Source organism: Mandrillus leucophaeus, unplaced genomic scaffold, assembly GCF_000951045.1.
Source record: "Mandrillus leucophaeus isolate KB7577 unplaced genomic scaffold, Mleu.le_1.0 Scaffold683, whole genome shotgun sequence".
NCBI lineage: Eukaryota > Metazoa > Chordata > Mammalia > Primates > Cercopithecidae > Mandrillus > Mandrillus leucophaeus.
In genome coordinates, this window is record NW_012107397.1 from 1,324,763 (window position 1) to 1,344,545 (window position 19,783).

The following is a 19,783-nucleotide window of genomic DNA, read 5'->3' on the forward strand; positions in this document are numbered from 1 at the left end:
CTAGGCCTGGTCCAGGAAACCACTTTTTCCTCCTAGGTCTCTGGGTCTGTGATGGGAGAGGTTGCCTTGAAGACCTCTGACATGCCCTGGAGACATTTTCCTCATTGTCTTGGGGATTAACATTTGGGTTCTTCATTACTTATGTAAATTTCTGCAGCTGGCTTGAATTGCTCCTCAGAAAATGGGATTTTCTTTTCTATTGCACTGTCAGATTGCAAATTTTCTGAACTTTTATGCTCTGCTTCCCTTATAAAACTGAATGCCTTTAACAGCACCCAAGTTACCTCATGAATGCTTTCCTATTTAGAAATGTTTTCCACATGATACCCTAAATCATCTCTGTCAAGTTCAAAGTTACACAAATCTCTAGGGCGGGGTCAAAATGCCACCAGTCTCTTTGCTAAAACAGAACAAGAGTCACCTTTGCTCCAGTTCCCAACAAGTTCTTCATTTCCCTCTGACACCACCTCAGCCTGGGCATTATTGTCCATATCGCTGTCAGCATTTTGGGCAAAGCCATTCAACAGACCTCTAGGAAGTTCCAATTTTCCTGTCTTCTTAGTCCTCCAACTGTTCCAACCTCTGCCTGTTACCCAGTTCCAAAGTCACTTCCACATCTTCGGGTATCTTTTCAGCAGCGCCCCACTCTACTGGCACCAACTTACTGTATTAGTCTGTTTTCGTGCTGCTGATAAAGACATACTTGAGACTGGGCAATTTACAAAAGAAAGGTTTAATTGGACTTACAGTCCCACATGGCTAGGGAAGCCTCAAATCATGGTGGAAGGCAAAAGGCACGTCTCACATGGTGGCAGACGAGAAATGAGCTTCTGCAGGGGACTTCCTTTTTTAAAAACTATCAGATCTCATGAGACTTATTCACTATCATGAGAGCAGCACGTGAAACACCTTCCCCCATGATTCAATTACCTCCCACCAGGTCCCTCCCACAACACATGGGAATTCAAGATGAGATTTGGGTGGGGACACAGCAAAACCATATCAAGCAGTTTTGTCCCTATTGGTTCTGGTCAATATAACCCAGGTTTTATTCATATTGACTTGGAGCTGTCTTTTTCTTTTATTCTTCTTCCTTGATCATGATTGTTGTTGCCGCTATTTCCATACTGTTTTGAGAGAAGTTAATAAATAATACCTCTCTTCAAAGTTTGTTTGCTAATCCCTGTTTCATAGAGATTGTCCTACATATGTTACTTTCAAAATGACAATTTAAAAGCTGAACTTTAGTTTGCGTAGTCTTAGGAAGAGTTTTTGTTATTTTAAGTTCCAAGTGTAATTTTGCCCTTTGAAAGTTCATTGAGTTCCTATTGCTTTTCAAGAAACTTATTTTAGAAACATTATACCCTTAATTGTATAATTTGTACTATAATATTTCAAAACACTTTAGAAGTTATTCTGCTTTTGTATACGTTTTATAAATCAAAATGAATTGGGGGGGTTAACCAGAAGTTACTGTAAAGGAAATATCAATGTGTATGCTGCATGTTGATAAAATTCTTACCATGCTTTGCCAAGTCTTTTAACTTTAAAACTTCCCTGAAAAAAAGATTTTTTTTTAGTTTATTTGAGCAAATTTAGGAGGCCCCTAAAATAACATTTTTGTAATAAAATTTTCTTTACTACCTAATGTGTTTAACCTTTGTCTTTTTACAAAAACCAAAACCTATCTCTTGGGTTGCTCACAGTTGACTAGTTCCAGCCTATTGCTTGTCTAGAGTAAGTCACTTTCCCCTTGGCTTAGTTCACAATCAGTCAGAAATTATGAGTCCGGGCGTCAAGCTAAATTTCAGTTGGTAAAGATTATTATCATACATATGTATTGTCTAGTAAATTTGGCCTTTAAAGGAAAAAAAATGCCATATACTAATCATTTGTGCTGGTATAAATTTTGAAATGTGCCACAAGTGTGCTTTGTTTTTAGGTCCGTACTGTGGAAGTATGACTGTTCCCAGAGAACTCCTGTTGAACACAAGTGAAGTCACCGTCCGCTTTGAGAGTGGATCCCACATTTCTGGCCGGGGTTTTTTGCTCACCTATGCGAGCAGCGACCATCCAGGTATAACAGAAGAATCAATACATATGTCTAAACCTTATCTGTGTAAGAATTCCTCTTGCTACTTATCACCATCCCTGGACGTAATTGTGGTCTGGGATGCAGAATTAAGAGATGAGGGAGAAGAGGAACATTGTATCTTTGTAAATGGTTAGGTCTGAACTGAATCATGTTGTAGCACGGGGGTGTCCAATCTTTTGGCTTCCCTGGGCCACATTAGAAGAAGAAGAATTGTCTTGGGACCACACGTAAAATACACTAACAATAGCTGATGAGCTAAAAAAAAATTGCAAAAAATTTTATAATTGTGTTTTAAGAAACTTTAGGAATTTGTGTTGAGCTGTATCCAAGGCCATCCTGGGCTGCATGTGACCCAAGGGGCATGGATTGGACAAGCTTATTAGCATGTTTGATTGATCAGTTGACTTATATGGGATAGAATTCATCTCATTTTTCCTAAAAACCTTACATAACACACCTTTGTGTTCCCCTCCTGATCTTCTGTCCTCACTATTCTCTGGAGCCCTCCCCCAACCTCCTTCCTAGCTCAGGGGCAAGCCTTTTCACCAGTGAGCCCCTCCCCAACACACACCAGTACACCTGCACGGGAGGCATGCACAGTGTGTGCAGGATGAGGAAGTCAGTGTCACACAGTGTAATAACTGTAAAGCTGAAACTTGTATGGGAGAGAAGGGAAGGGAAACACGAACACTGGTGAGAGAGAAAAGCATGGGCTCCTGTCCTGGGCTCTTGTGCTTCAGAGTAATTACTGTGCAGCCCATACCATGTCTGCCTATGGTCATAGAGGTTTCTGCTCTCAGTCCTCTCTGGCAGAAGAGCTCTGGGAATGAGGTGTGCCATTCATTTTCCTCTTAGTCAATCAGCTCTGACTAATCACAGCAGATGCCTGCATGGCCAGTGTTCACCATATACTGCCCCCAAAGAACTATTACAGAAGGTGTGGAATATTTTGGAAACCATACTATGTTGATCTAAATGCATCGAGATCCACTGTATCTTAGCCTCTATTGCTGAATATTTGTTTCATTCTGTAAATTACTCCAGAGAGCACCTTCTTTTTTAAAATGCTTGGTCCTGGTTGATGAAAGCTTATATGCTGTAGGTTTTCTTGGTAAAGGTCTGCTTCTCTGTCACCAGATGCCACTGGCTAAATTATTGAATTAAAATGTTTGTGGGAACCTTCTCTATGAACTATGTTGGGCTTTTGAAATTGTTTTCTTCCTGCCAGGGGACATTATACATACGGTCTTTGTAGGCATATAGTGGGTAGCAACTAAAGAGCGTTGTTGTTTTTTTTCCTGTTGACTATAGATTCTGCTATCATTTACTAGATGACTGTGTTGGAAAACTATCATTGGTGGCAGAAAAAAGAAATGAACTCATTAAGTACTGGAGATGGTGATTCTCAGTATTTATTTTTAAAAGGAAAATTCTGATAACTATGTAGTGAATAAATGCTTTTTCAAAACTCTCTTTTATTTTAAAAGAAAGCTTTGCAGCATGAGTGTCCTAGTTTTTATTCATTCTATTGCAATTATCTTTATGACAGATTTAATAACGTGTTTGGAACGAGCTAGCCATTATTTGAAGACAGAATACAGGTAAATATAGGTATCCTAACTGTGTTGCCGTAGTTGTGTATTGCTGAACATTTTGTTTTCCTTCACATTAAACCAGATACATTTGTACTGAAAGCTCTTTTTAACCATTCATGTTGTACTAATGAGGAATATTTGAAATAGTTTCTTATATAGCAGGAAGTCAGCAAACATTTTCTGTCAAGGGGTAGATAATAAATATTTCGGGTTTTCCAGGCCATACAATCTCTGTTGCATTTATTCATATAATCTCTGTTGCTGTTATAGCAAAAAAAAAGCAGCCACAGACAATGTATTCACTAACAGACATGCTGTGTTTCAGTAAAACTGTATTTACAAAAACATCAGTAGGGTGGATTTGGTCCACAGGCCATAGTTTGCTGACCCCTGAGTTCCACTATAGGGCCAGGGAATCATTACTGAGTCTAGACTGTATTTTTTTTTCCTGGCTGGTATTTGGGAGTGACTTTTACAATTCTTTCATTTGGGAGGAGGCGCATTTTGTCTTTACCACTAGAGAAAAACCTACTGCAAATAAGAAGGTGAAAATTCTCAACCCAGCTTTAACCTGAAAAACTACTTAGCCACTTTGATGCACATTTCCTTATCTATCAAGTAAAACAGTCTAAAGCAGAATTTCTTAGCCTTGGCACTGTTGATATTTTGCGTCAGGTAATTCTTTATATTGCAGGGCTGTCCTGCGCATTGTTAGATATTTAGCAGCATCCCTGGCCTCTGTGTCCTAGATGTCAGTTGTGATAACCAAGAATGTCTCCAGACGTTGCCAAATGTCTCATGGTGGGCAGAATCGCCCCCAGTGGAGAACCACTGTCTAGAGATCATTGTCAACAACACTAACAAAAACTTTGGCTTTTTTTTTTTTTTTTTTTCCCAAGACAGGGTCTTGCTCTCTTGCCCAGGCTGGAGTGCAGTGGTACAATTATAGCTCCCTACAGCCTCAAACTCCAGGGCTCAAAGTATGCTTCTGCCTCAGCCTCCCAAGTGGCTGGGACAACAGGTGTGCACCATCATAGCTGGCTGATTTTTAAATTTTTTAAGAAATGGGTGTCTTTCTATATTGTCCAAGCTGATCTCTGACTTCTGGACTCAGCTTCCCAAAGTGCTGGAATTACAGGTGTGAAGCATGGCCCCCACCTGTGACTCTCTAGAGTGCTTTCCTAGTGCCCAGTATAGCTCTCTGCACTCAGCACAGAGGAAGTAGCTCTTGTGAACATTTCAACATGTCTGCAAGGAAGGGTCTGTTACATCCTAAAAAACAAGGTACAAACCAATTAAGACTTGCTGAGGGCTACATACCTCGTAAGTGTAACCAGGGAGTCAGGCTTCAGAGCCCATAGTCCTATCTCAGACATTTGGACATTCTAATGAATGAGATTATTTTATGTGCAGGAACAACTCTAGTGTTAACTAATATTAAGTCTAATAGGGGGAATAATGAAAATGAGCAATAATTAAATGTTGCTTTTAAAGTTACTGTTCATCCAATATACACGTATGCCAGTATTATCTATTCTAGCTCTACCTCTACAGTCCCAGCTGGTGATAGGGCCTCTGGGTATCAAATGGTCATTTCCTGTTCTCCTAAAGAAAGGGAATATATCCAAGCTTACAAGGTGGCATTATGGTGCCAGAGATCTCAGCTTTAGCCCAGCCATTTTGTAGTATTTAGATTAAAGAAAAGGCCTGGTGACTAATACAGGTCCACAAGCGCTCATCTGTAATTATGAAGTGTAGAAAGTTTTGAAAGCCTTTTGTGACTCATTTGGTGGTGATTGTTGATTACTGTGACCTTAAATTAGTTTGACAGCCAAATTGGACTAGGTTAACATGAGACCATTTAATCTTTACATATGTTATTTAATATGACTATTAAGGCATTTGACACAGGTATTTTAATGTTTTTTATTAATGTCTGCAGACCCCACCAGCGTATTACATCATATACATCATTAGAACTGTTTCACTTTTCTAGAAGCCAAGAAATTCTGAATTCTGAAATACAGCTGATTCTAAGGGAATTGGCTCTAGGGAATTGTTACCCTGTAATGGGAATTCTCACTATTTTTATTTCTTAATTCCACAAGTACTGCTGCAATGCAGGGACTCCAAAAGGTCAATGGGAAAAAATTATGGAATATTTATTTGGATAGTTCTGATAATTACTTGTTACATATATAATTTGCCAAGTCAGCAAGAGGACACTGAGAGGAAATGGAATAAAAACAACTTCTGTTCTGGAATCTGTTTGGGCTGGTACACTCTTTTTAAACAAACCAAGTAAACATTATGTAAAGTGGTATATATATAGAAGTAAGGGCACATGGCATGCATCTTCAAAGCTGACAACATTCTTATAATACTTTGGCTTCCTTTTTGTGTGTTTTTTATAGATGTTTATAACTTTCTTCATATCTTGTTGATATGTTGACACTTGAAGGGACTAGAGATGAAGAAACAATCTAAGAGAGATTATATGCAGTATCAGGGTCCCACTGCTTGCTAGGTAGTGCCGGAGACTGGGCCTCTCTGCTCCTAGCACTGACACCCTTCGGCTGCACCACATGCTATGACATATTTCTGGAAAGTTTCTTGAAAAATGACTGTTAAGTAAATTGAATCCTAATTTTTTTTTTTTTTTTTTTTTTTTGAGGCAGAGTTTTGCTCTTGGTCCCCAGGCTAGAGTACAGTGGTGTGATCTGGTCTCACTGCAAAGTCCGCCTCCCAGGTTCAAGTGATTCTTCTGCCTCAGCCTCCCAAGCAGCTGGGATTACAAGCATCTGCCACCACACTGGCTAGTTTTTCTGTATTTTTAGTAGAAACGGGGTTTCACCATGTTGGCCAGTCTGGTCTTGAACTCCTGACCTCAGGTTATCCACCCGCCTTGGCCTCCCCAAGTGCTGAGATTACAGGCGTGGGCCAGTGCACCAGCCTTGGAATCCTAATTTTAAAATATATACTTTTTTTCTGATTGCAAAAGTATTTCATAACTAATGTGGACCAGACCATCTAATGTGGTAGCCACTAGCCACGGGTAGCTAATGAACTCTTGAACTGTGGTGAGTGCAAATTGAGGTGTGTTGTATAAAATGCACCCCAGATTTTGGAAGTTAAATCAAAAAAAGAGAAAATATCTTACTGGTGTTTATTTCTGTTTATTACATGTAGAAATGATAAAATTTGAACATGCTGGATTAAATAGAATATATTATTAATTTTGCACGTTTCTTTTTACTTTTTAAAAATATGACTACTTGAATATTTAAATTTGTGTGTGTGGCTCCCATTATATTTCTATCAGACTGTACTAATATAATGGCAATATTACAGTATATATAACATGGAAAGTGAAAGCTCCTCACAATCTTACTGCCAGAGAGAATCTAGGGATATTCTTCTTTGTCTTTTTTATCCATAGAAAACAAAATTGTTACATATTTTAAACATTTCTCATAGAAACAAGATTATACTATATATAATGTTTAGAAATGTTTCTGTTTCTGAAAAATATTTGTTGGACGTCTTAGAATCAAGTAAAATGCATTAGGGAAGCTCATTGTTTAATAGACTTTATGATGAATCCTTATATAAAACAAGAAATTATTGTGTAAAAGTTGCCTTCAGATCAACATTGTAGATCAATCTGTATTTTCACAAATCAGGTTTCTAATTTGCCATTAATGCAAGATATTATATGGAGGGCAGAAAGTACTTTAAAACTTTAAGTACAGGTTAATATTTTTTGGTTGTGTAATTTAATAAAATATAAATTATTTATTTTTCTTTTTCCAGCAAATTCTGCCCAGCTGGTTGTAGAGACGTAGCAGGAGACATTTCTGGGAATATGGTAGATGGATATAGAGATGTAAGTAATTGAGGGTAATGGCAGAGAATGAATTAAAAGGAGTAAGTGCTTTACTCTGTGTAAATTAATTACTGAGTAAAGTCAAAAACAAACTCTAGATAGATGCATGAGTCTCTCTTCTCTGAGAATAAATGAAATAAGTATAAAAACCAGGGTTACCCATGCATTCATTCCTATTTCTAGCATTTCCAGCTAAGCTTATTATAAATGAAATGAAAAACAAACCTTTACCATCTGAGAGTATTATCCCATCCACTTTTTGTAAGAGGTTATGGATTTGCATCCTTTTTGTTATGGTTTATTTCTTTAACATTCCAACTGGTTCCTGTAATAGAGCAAAGGACATGAATATTCACATCATAGAATAGTGACATTGTGTCTGAGGCCAATGAAGCCATCCACCCTGCTCTTATTCCCCTCTCTCTTTGCAAACCAAGTTCTTATGTCCAGGAAGACTGCCTGGGTTATGTAGTAATACATTGTTCCTGCATGTCCTATCTCAGATACATAATCCTCCACTTGTTTCTATTTACAGATTTCTGTTCTGGAAATCTAGTATCTGATTTGTTTAAAAATTTACATTGCTATTTGAAGTAGTTGGGTTTATAGCCTAGCTTTTGAGAAGTGCCTTAAGTTATTAGAAATCTATAGCAAAAACCTATTGTTGTGAAACTGTTCTTAAAGTTATTAACGTGTATTTTTATGCCTGTGGGAAAATAACCTTTATCTACTTGTTCCAGGTGATTGATAAATCCTCTGTGGTGTGGGGGAAAAGTTTGATTGTAATTTTCTCTTTTAGCATATTCTGATCCTGGGAACAGCAGATTTTGTTGTTACTTTGCCTTTAGTTCCACTTTTCCATATTTTTATTTACAAGATTGACACAGAATACTTATTTGACCTACAAATTGACTCTTAAAATGTTTTACACTATTTCAGTTTGAAGGTTTACTTGGCTCAAACGATTCTTAAGTGACTACAGGGAATTAAGAGAAATAAAAAGTTGACATTTTTTTCCCAGCAAAAGAAAGTTTTATTTATTATTTTCCTGTTCTATGCAAGAAATGTAAGAATTATGTACAGTAAGAGAAATAGCATAGTTTTTTCTTACTGTGGATGTTTATCTTACCTCTTGACAGAGCTATATTTTTTAGCGTAACAGGTAAATGATTTCCTGCATGGTAGATGGGAGTACATGATCCTTAAGTGCTGGCAAACAGGTTTCCTATTTGACTCACTAACTGATTTTGCACTGTTTGCTTTTAGAATGATTTTATCTGGAAGGAAATTTTGTGTTTCGAAAGCTACTCTCTTCGAAGAATTCGGATTAGTGCCTTTTTGTATATGTCAGTGTCATGGATGTATTATATACTTATTGCTGCATAATAATATTACCATAAACTTAGAGGCTTAAAGTGGCACATATTTATTATCTCATTTTCTGTGGGTTAGGAGACTGGACATGGTTTAGCTGGGTTCTCTGCTTCAGGGTCTTAGAAGGGTGCAACAAATGTGTCAGCTGGGGCTGCAATCTCATTGGAGGCTCAACTGGGGAAGGATCTGCTTCTAAGCTCATGTGGTGTTGACAGCATTCAGTTACTTGTGGATTATTGGATTGAGGGCCTCGGTTTCTTCCTGGATTTTGCCTGGAGGCCATCCTCAGTTCTTGCCATGTAGACCTTCCCAACGTGGCCACTTGCATCCTCAAAGCAAACAAGGGAGAGTCTTTGAGCAAAGGCATCTCCTAGCAAGATAGATTACACTCTTATATGATGTTATCATGGGAGTGGTATCCCCTCACTTTTGCCATATTCTTATAGACTTAGAAGAAAATCTCAGCTCCCATCCACACTCAGGGGGATTCAGAGGAATCCCACAAGATGGGATACAGGGAGTGGGGATCAATGGGGGTTATCTTGGAGTCTGCCTCCACAGTGCCTTCATCTTGGGAAATGTATTCAGTTGTAGCAAGTCTTTTCGGAAGAATTTTGCAACATCAAAGCATATCCTGTAGGTCAGGATAACAGAATATGTAAAATAAATAACTAGAGGAGCTATTGAAGAAGTAGGTACCCTGTCTCAGGGAAGAATATATTGTCTTACAGAGCTATTGTAGAAAAGGTATTGGCTTATTCTGTGTTACTCCAAAAGACAGAACTGGAATCAATGGATAAAAGTTATAGGGATGCCAATTTCAGCTGCATATAAGGAATAATTGAACAATGCAAAATGGGATAGGCTGTCTCGAGAAACAGTGATTTCCTAGTCACTGGAAATGTCAGGTGTAGATGTTAAAACCATTTGTCAGGGATACACTGTCTTTGTGTGGGAAGGCTGCTGTGGAGTAGAGACAGACAGGGGTGGTCTGTCAGGAGGTGTGAGGGGGAAACTTTAAAGGCCTTTTTGAATTTTTGAGATTAGGTAGTTCTGTCTCCTACTGACAAATTTAGGCATCCAAATTGGTGTATGTTTCCAATGCCAGTGAAGGAATATGGGCTTCTCTTAATATCTGCCTCACCTGCCCCCAGAACAGTTTTTCTTTTGGCACCTTCTCCCCAGCCTGCTAACTAAACCATCTGTTTTTAAGCAGAACACATCACTTAATTAATTTGTTTCAGCAATTCTCCTCTCCCCAGAATGTTCAAGAAGTACTGTAAAATAGACAGTAAACATGTAGTGCGCTGCAGTTTAGGAGGAGAAGGGGAGAAACTGGGCCTCTTGTACACACCCAGAAAAAGCCAGAAGGAAATACATTATAATGGCAAGTGATTATCTCTGGGTAGTGACAATATGGGTGAATTTTTTTTTTTATTGTTTCCAACATCTCTATAAAGAATGCACGTTTTATGAAGAAAACATTATTGATACGGTAATTAGAACTATAACAGCACAGAAATAATTCATATTATGGAAAGAGGCATATATTTGATAATTTAACATTTTGCTACCATTCCACCAACATTTTTACACGTGTGCTTTATTCTACCTTACTGGTTTTGGTTCATGTTTTATTAAATGCAATCTAAAATGTTTACTTTTTTGTTACACTTCCTTTTAAAACATTGTCAACACTATTTTAATACAAGTTGATTTTTCCTAAAGGAAGAGTTAAGAAAATGCTGGGATGATTTGATAGTTGCTTGAAAGTTGTTTAGCCTTAGTTCACACTGATCTATTTGGCCATCATTTATGGCTTAGTGAGCTTCAGAGATGTTTATTGTAGATGATGCCATCCACCTCCAATTGCCTGAGCCATGCAGGTATTCTCTTCAGCTGGCCATTGCATTCCCTTTCCTAAAGAATTATTACATTTACATTATTCTGTTTAAGTATATTTTGTTTAAGATAATTTACTAATTAAAACCATTTGTCAGGGATAGCTGAACGTCTTAGTATCAAGTAAAATTCATTAGGGAAGCTCGTTGTATTTTTTGTTTGTTTGTTTGTTTGTTTTTTGAGACGGAGTCTAGCTCTGTCGCCCAGGCTGGAGTGCAGTGGTGTGATCTTGGCTCACTGCAAGTTCCACCTCCTGGGTTCACGCCATTCTCCTGCCTCAGCCTCCTGAGTAGCTGGGACTATAGGCGCCTGCCACCATGCCCGGCTAATTTTTTGTATTTTTAGTAGAGACAGGGTTTCACCGTGTTACCCAGGATGGTCTCGATCTCCTGACCTCATATCCACCTGCCTTGGCCTCCCAAAGTGCTGGGATTACAGGCGTGAGCTACTGTGCCCAGCCAGGAAGCTTATTGTTTAATAGACTTTATGGTGAATCCTTATATAAAACAAAGAATTATTGTGTAAAAGTTGCCTTCAGATGAACATTGTAGATCAATCTGTATTTTCACAAATCAGGTTTCTAATTTGCCATTAAAGCAAGATATTATATGGAGGGCAGAAAATACTTTAAAACTTTAAGTACAGTTTAATATTTTTTGGTTGTGTAATTTAATAAAATATAAATTATTTATTTTTCTTTTTCCAGCAAATTCTGCCCAGCTGGTTGTAGAGACGGTCTGCTCTACAGAGCAGAATGTACATAGGCTAAGTACACATGCTAGGTAATATGTACCCGTGTACATAGGCTAGGTAATACGACTTTCCAATATTTACATTTCAGTGAGACTTAGACTTCAAAATAGCTAAAAAATAAAGACATAAATTGTACCATCTCTTCAAAAGGGAATTTTCAAAAGCCAGGTTCAATAAATGTGAATTTTAAAAATCAATACCAGCCAGGCGCGGTGGCTCACGCCTGTAATCCCAGCACTTTGGGAGGCCGAGGCAGGTGGATCACAAGGTCAGGAGATCGAGACCATCCTGGTTAACACGGTGAAACCTGTCTCTACTAAAAATACAAAAAATTAACTGGGCATGGTGGCGGACCCCTGTAGTCCCAGCTACTTGGGAGACTAAGGCAGGAGAATGACGTGCACCCAGGAGGTGGAGTGCGCAGTGAGCCGAGATCGCGCCACTGCACTCCAGCCTGGGTGACAGAGCGAGACTCTGTCTCAAAAAATAAAAATGAAAAAATTCAATACCAAAAATGTGGCAACTTAAATAAACATCAATTTTCTTTAAGTTGCATGGATGAGGGAGTGACTGTTTTGAAGAAAATAATCCTGGAAAATGCTGGTAATTTTATCATAATAATATGATAGTGAAACTTGATGGTTAGTCTTTTGGAGATGTATCCTATAGCCTACAATTAATATTAAAAGAAATGGCAAAAAATCACAATTACTTTTGCAGCAACCTGTTATGGAAAGCCATAGCTGCAATTAAATAAAATTTTTATAAAAAGGGTATACACCATTGAATTCCTTCAATACTGGGTACTGGGAGAAAGGAGAATATTTGTTGGCCAATGATGCTGTTAGATCCTGTTGCTCGTTGGCCTGCGAACCTGTCCTCTTATAGCCAAGGAGGCTCTGGAACATTCTAAGTACATTGAGAGCTCTCTATAGTCAGGGTTCCTAGGATGAAGACCAGTGATCCCAAGGACAGTGGGAATAGCTGCCCAGCAGACCACTGAACCAATTCGGTTTTCATTCTGGGGTTTAGCAAGGAAGACAGGCCTGCATGGGTCCTATAAAAGGTGCACTGGGTACCCTTTAGAGTCACAAAGTGACAGACCTTCAGAAAAGACACTAGACCAGCAGTCCCCCATCTTTTTGGCAACAGGGACTACTTTTGTGAAAGATAGTTTTTCCACAGACTGGGTGGGGGATGGTTTCAGGATGAAAGTGTTCCACCTCAGATTACCAGGAATTAGATTCTCATAAGAAGCGCAGAACCTAGATTTCCTCACATGCACAGTTCTCAGTAGGATTTGCACCCCTGTAAGAATCTAATGCATTTGCTGATCTGACAGGAGGTAGAGCTCAGGCTCTAATGTGTGTTCGCCCACCACTCACCTCCTGCTGTGTGGCCCGGTTTTCTAACAGGCCACTGACCAGTACCAGTCCACAGCCCGGGGGGTTGGAGACCCATGCACTAGAGAGCATCCAGTCTAGGCTTGTCGTTGTCCAGAGGAATGAGAAGCCAGGTCAGGAGCAGTGGAATGACTTGCATATACCTTGTGGAGTTAGAGGCAAAGCCAGGATGACAAGATAAATTGCTAAATTTAAATTCTGGACTTTTCCTTTTCAGTTGGCTCCTCCATTTTGTTTGGACCCAGGAGTCCAAACTGATGATAAGAAAGCTTTTTAATGAAAGAAAATTCAGGAAAAATATACAGAAAATTCAGGAAAGATAACAATGCAAGCTGCATTCTTATTAAAGAGTACATCTTTTTCTCTTCTAATTTTAATTATTTTTTTCCTCCAAAATTAGGGAGGGTAGTATTTGCATAGGCATTCTCATGTTTTTTTCTTTTTTTTTCTATCGTGAAATCTTTCCTCTCTTTTGTTATGATAGCAGTTATTGCAAAACTGACTCACTTTGCCAAACCTAATGTAGTTTGGGAAATAGGAACTCTCTAAATTGATGATCACAAAGTTCTCAACTTTATTGCAAATATATTCATTGCAAAATATGATTTGTCTCATTAGTCCTCATAGTATTGTAACTTAAGTCTAAGGGAACTTTTCCATTGTAAATAAGGTAAGCAGCATTGTCATTAACAAAAAGAGAAATTCTTGAGTCCAGTTATTGAGACACAATTTCATGAGCTGCTTTTCTATGTTGGCATTAATACTCATGAAGAAGTGGAACATAGCTAAGGTTTATTTAGGAAATTATGTTTCTTATCCCCTCACTCCTGGGTCTGAGTGCCTTTCACCCTTCCACAGAGGTCTTTGCTTGGGGACCGACAGGCCTGGGCACCCCATAGAAAGTTCTAGTCATTTCTGTAGCCCCAGTTCCTGACAGAGCTGATTCCAATCCCACAACCGCCTGTAAAGCAGAGCCAGTCTGCTGCTCCTGCTGCATCTGTCAGAACAGCCAGCAGCCTGCTGACACCTCATACTGAACATCGCAGGGCTGAGCTGGCACTGGCTTTTTGATGCCTCCTGAGGGGATTCAGGAAGTGAGATGGAGGCTGTCAGCCCTGAGTTGCTCATCATCCCTCTAGGAACTTCGTTAAGCTTTCTGTTCCATTTAATGTTCTGTGGCTGTCATTACCATTGTCGTTTTGGTACCTTGATAAATCTCTAAATTAATTTAAAAATGAATATGTGGAATTGAAAGTTCAGCTTCATAAATGATAACTTGGCATGTGTGTCTAATAGCCTAAGTATAAGAAACTGGATCTGTTATCAATTTCTGCTTAACAGGCCACTCCAAAATGTAGTGGCTTGAAGTAGCAGCTATTTTATTTGCTGATGAGTTTGAGGGTGAGTAATTTGGGCTCCACCCACACTGAATTGGATTAGTAAGCTCCCTTAGCCTGGAATCGCTCTTGTGGCTACCATCATATGGCAGATTAACTGGGGCTCGAGAGTCTAAGGTGGCTTCAGTCACATGTGTAGCGGTTGGCTAGGCCCTGTTATCTGCAGCAGAACAAAGTAAGCCACATGGCCCAGAGTCAGTGAGGGAGGTGACCACTCCACATGGCCATTGGCAGGCTTTATTCATTGGGGCCACTGCTATAAATTACCACAGAAACAAAATAGAAAACGCCAACTATATTTTAACTGTGTTCTTTTAAGTTCTGCATAATAATGTTGCTGTGTTTCAGACCTCTTTATTGTGCAAAGCTGCCATCCATGCAGGAATAATTGCTGATGAACTGGGTGGCCAGATCAGTGTGCTTCAGCGCAAAGGGATCAGTCGATATGAAGGGATTCTGGCCAATGGTGTGCTTTCGAGGGAGTAAGTACTTTTTTTCAGTACCGTTTGTTCTGAGTAGAAGGTAACCCTGAAGGATAATTAATCAGCTCACAACTTTGAAAAGACAGCAGGGATGTGATAGCAAGGGTTTGTCAACTGGAAAAATATGCATGAGTGCTTAGAGCAGCATTTCTGGCCTCTGCATGGATGATAAATGTAGCAATCAGAAAGCTCACTGGTTATGCTGACATGTAAATTAAAATGGCACACTCTGAAGCCCTGGGGCAGAGGAGTGTTTTTACTCTCGGGTGCTTTTGTGGGAGAATATAAAGGCTTAATCCTTTTTGAGTTTTTACAACTTCAGTAAATTACTGGTTGTCTCCAATATTATCATCAGCTGAAACCCTTACAGAACACTGAGCTCCCCGGAAGACTCCTAGAGACAGTCGTTCAGTGATGAGTTTGGGAAGTGAAAAAGGGTGGCCTTTGTTAACACTGTTTAAAAAGATGGCCTTTGTTAACGTTATATTCTTCATTTGTTTTTATCCTATGCTCTTTTAGCTTCATGAGAAAAAAAGAAATGTGTTAAGTGCTTTAAATGGTTCAACTTAAGCTTTTCATATTTTCAGATTTCCTCAGCCACTAGAAAGTGTACAACTAGAGCTGTGTAAAGCTCAGTGTCAGCCTGCCTTGTGGTCCAGACATCCACACATATAAACAGGCAGCTCAGAATGGCCAAGTGGGAGACACTCCCAGAGTGGAAACCTAGTGAGGGAAAAGTGCTCCTTGAACCACTGTATTTCTCTCTCTCATTCTCTCCTTCTGCCTTCTGCAGCTCTGTTTCTTGGACAGGTTTTCACATGGCCTGGGTTCCAAGAATAAGGCACAAGACAGAGGTTTTAGGCGTTTTGGGATCCATCAGTCAGGGAAAAAATGTCAGGACCTATATATTCTATCACTCATTAATCTGTATGATGTCCTCCCCCGCCCCTGCTATTTTGTCCTAGCCCCCTCATGCATCAGAAAGAACATGGTCATATTTTACTGTTCCATTTTCACAATGGATGGTGGGCCATCTTATCTTGGATAGGTTCTCAAGTTAGTCAGCATAGATACGGTGACTCTGATGTTATTTTGATAATTGTACAGTAGTGTTTTCCTTCCCCCTCCTACTTTTTATTTAAATGTATTATAGTTAGCAATGTCATAGATCAAATAGGTATCCTGACCACAAGTTGTGACATTGCTTTTATTGGAAAATGTGTCTTAAGTTCTGCAGAACCAACTTATGAACTCACATATAAACTTTGGGCCTAACACCCATTTTGTGATTGGGATTTTTGGCTCATGCTCATAGGCAGTGGCATTTGGAAGCAGTAACTGAAGTTAGGGGAGAGGTGGTTAGGTCATCTTCACGAAGAAGGTGAGTCTCGTGTTTGATGGAAGGCAGGAACAATGCTTAGGGGGATTATAGGGGTAGGGTCAAGACTGAGGAGCAATGTTAGAGAGGGGTGGTGGTTAGCATGGTGCCATTGGCACACCATGCTCGCGGCCAGGAGGCTGGCTAGTGGGTGTCTATGGAGAAAAGGCAGAGCCTCTCACTGGCAATTCTGAGTTCAGGGTCAGGGTGGGGGTAACTACAGAAGATGTTCCAACATAACTGTTTCACAAGCAATGCAAGTAGTACTGTACGTAATCCACAAAAGACTTCCATCCACCAAGGACAGCGGTGCATGCCGGGCACTTGGACATGCAGGCTTACCTCACAGTATTTGTGTTCTCTGCCTACCATGACCCTCCCATTTACTTTCCCCTTCTGGACAGATTTTTAGCTATGAGAGGACACAAAGTGTTCTTTTCATATTACCTGAACATTCAAAGACAAATAAGTCTCTAAATTTGTGCCAAGGTTTAAGATCCAAAAGTTTAGTAACAGTATGCTATTAGAAACTAAAATCTTTACTCAAATGAATAAAATGATACATATATACTCACATATATGTAACATTTTTCACAAATATTTGCCACATACTTCTCAGAACATTAAAATTTATTTTAAAATGTACACCCTGATTTATAGTAAAAGTGATCACTTATGCACAGTAAATCTTTAAATGCCAACTTGACCTTGACTTTTGAGGATGTATTCTTTTTTATGTTTTTTGATGGTTTCTTCTGTTGATACAAGGGTGCTACTTCAGGAAGATAACAGGCTCTAGCCTGAATTTGTTAGGTGCTACCACCTCCAGACAGGAACAAAGAACTACCCTTTGGCTTTCAATCTGTTTTTTGGAATCATTTGTCTGTATTTGTATACATTTGAATGCTCTTTTTGTAGGAAAACAGGATAACAAAAAGTTTAACTTGGATTTTATCTTACTTTTGAACAAGCATTATTAAAACTATTGAATAAATTAGACTTTATGTTCTCAGTTAACTTCTGCTACGTCGACTAGACTTAATACATACATATATAATATTTTATATAATTTGAAAAGTGTATATTATATATTTTATAATATATAATTATATAATTTTACATACATAATTTATATAATTTTATATATTTTATATAATTTGAAGTTAAACTTCCATGCAAAAAGCAGAGTACAGAAATCTAAACCATTAATGAATTAGAAAAGGTTTTGCTTCATATTCCTTATAGTTATTTGTACTAATTGTCTGATTTTTATTTTGGGAGGAGTATAGAAAGTTCAGCATCATATCAAGCTCTCTTCTTATTTCCAGATCTGTGATTTTGCACTGACTTTTTGCACTGAGCAAATAGTTAACTGTATGTTCACACAGCCTCTTCCACTCATTTAGAGTTGAAATCTTCAGGGAGCAGTTGTTTTTATCTGTGGTGTTTTGCTCTTGGGGAAACACTGTACATGCGGTCATTGAACTTATGTTCCCACACATGATTGTTTGGCATTCAGGAAAAACCAGAGAAGGAAGTATTGCAGCTGAGGAAGGAGTCCCTAAAGTAAATATCCAGGGCTCTTCTGGGATTCATCTCCCGTCAGGTCATTTCCTTGATTTGAAGAGACCAGAATGGTTTCAGGAAGAGGGACTGACTCATACAGGGGACGATGGTGCTAACCATCAGAAGCAAAAACCTTCTTTCTGTTTCCATCAGATGATTCTTGATGCTTCTGTAGCCCTCTGGGAAGGCTCCTTACTCCTGTAATCTGATTGAATTCATTCACTCTAATGTGTGAATGCTTCAGAACCCTAACCTCCCTAGGGTGTTTTTATTTTTAAAAGAATAGGCCTAGTAACCTATAGAGTTCTTTAAGTGGTCTGTATTTAATTCATTCAGTGGAATTAAATGGAAAAACATTTTCCAGTTGATAACAGAGGAAAGCCAGGCAGAGAGCTGTTAGAAGCAGAGCTTCTCCTGGTTTCTTCTCAGGATTAACTCCAGAGTTATCCTTTCCATACTTTTTGGTCAACAACAAAGCTAATATTTCATGGCAATGGGAGTGAGCTTAGTTTCTTAGGGTTGTCGCAGCATTATTTAGGCTTATTTGAGCCACATTTCAAATTTAACAGCGCAGGAACATTAGAGAAAATGGAAAAAGAGACAAAAAAGAGGTTCTACATAAATCTTAATACAATTTTAATATGATTAGCGCCTTTCTCTACGTGTCAGGAGAGTTGAGTTCTCATCCAAGCTTTTTTGCTAACCGTGAACTTAGGCAAGTCCCAGGACCCGTGTGGGTCTGAGTTTTCTCATGTAAGTAATGATAGGTGCCTGCATTATATTCAGTGCAGAGATTATAGAAGAACCTATATGTGGAATACCAGGGTTTATGGAGTCTGCCAAGCATAGACAATGTGAAAGAAAAAATCTATTCTAGAGAGTTTCACTACCCATTACTTCTAAAAAGAGCTTTTGACGGGAAGGTACTTATACTCTTGGCCAGAGTACTTTTGGATTCTTTGTGGATTTCATGTTTTAGTACTCTCTGTGTCCATTATTCCCATCTCTAATTCAGAATTAAATATTTAAAATAATAAGCAGCACTCTGAGATTGTAAAATAGTTGTAAAAAGTTGGACACAACCGGGGCATCTACCTTTCGGTGTTTACCTCTAGTATCTAATACTGTGCGCATAAAGCTAATGTTGAGGCCTCCAGATTTTCCATTTGTTCTATGTATTTTTCATACCACTGACTTTGTGAGGGATTATTTTAAAGGTTGATCTGGTCTTCAAAGGTAGATAAGGACATTCCTGTGGCCTTAGGAATCTCTTCTGCTCTGAAGGAGACAACTGCAGAATGAGGCTGATGCGATCATTTCTCATGTGATAGTGACAGAAGCGGCAGTGAGGCCAGCTCACTGACATGCTGTGTGTTTTCTCCAGCTGTTCCTTGTCATCCAGGAGCAGGAGCTGGTTCAAGGCTTGGTGCTGGTTGCTACAGTAGGTAGGAGTGTGGCTGTGGAGAGAGAGAGACAGGGCAGAGACTGTCCCAGAGTAACACTGCTGAAACAAGATCCTCAATGAGAGTCAAGAGATCTGTGGGGAAGGCAGATGGAAATGAGTGGGACACTCTAAGGTGACTGCTGAAACAAAGGGAGATTTCAGGACAGTAATCCTTTCTGTCTTCATCATCTTGCATTAATTAATTGAGATGTAAGGTTATTCCTGAGACTGTGTATCTACACATTCCTTTCCCACAAATTCAGCATGGTGGAAATAGCACAGGATTCTGATTCAAAAGCAGCATCTCAGAGTCTAGCCCCTTGTCACCTGTATGAATTTAGGAAAGTTGCTTACCTTCTGTGGGTCTAAGTTTCTCGTTCTATAAAATACTGATGATGAAGATAATACCAGTAGGTTTGCAGGGGTGTTGTGAGGATCATGTGAGGAAGCACAGGTGGGAAAGCTCTGGGATGCAGCTATATTAGTCACTAAGATCTAGGTAAGCAAC

The 19,783-nt window shown here is 39.1% G+C and overlaps 1 protein-coding gene across 1 annotated transcript in view; it reads left to right on the plus strand.

Annotated features, from left to right (window-relative positions):
* The window catches only part of DCBLD1 (discoidin, CUB and LCCL domain containing 1), a 45,387-nt gene that overhangs the window by 13,721 nt on the left and 11,883 nt on the right, over positions 1–19,783 (plus strand). Inside the window, exons 2-5 of the mRNA XM_012002351.1 lie at positions 1,943–2,077; positions 3,645–3,696; positions 7,504–7,576; positions 14,754–14,887. Of these exons, the coding sequence (XP_011857741.1) occupies positions 1,943–2,077; positions 3,645–3,696; positions 7,504–7,576; positions 14,754–14,887 (394 nt within the window). The remainder of the gene's footprint in view (positions 1–1,942; positions 2,078–3,644; positions 3,697–7,503; positions 7,577–14,753; positions 14,888–19,783) is intronic.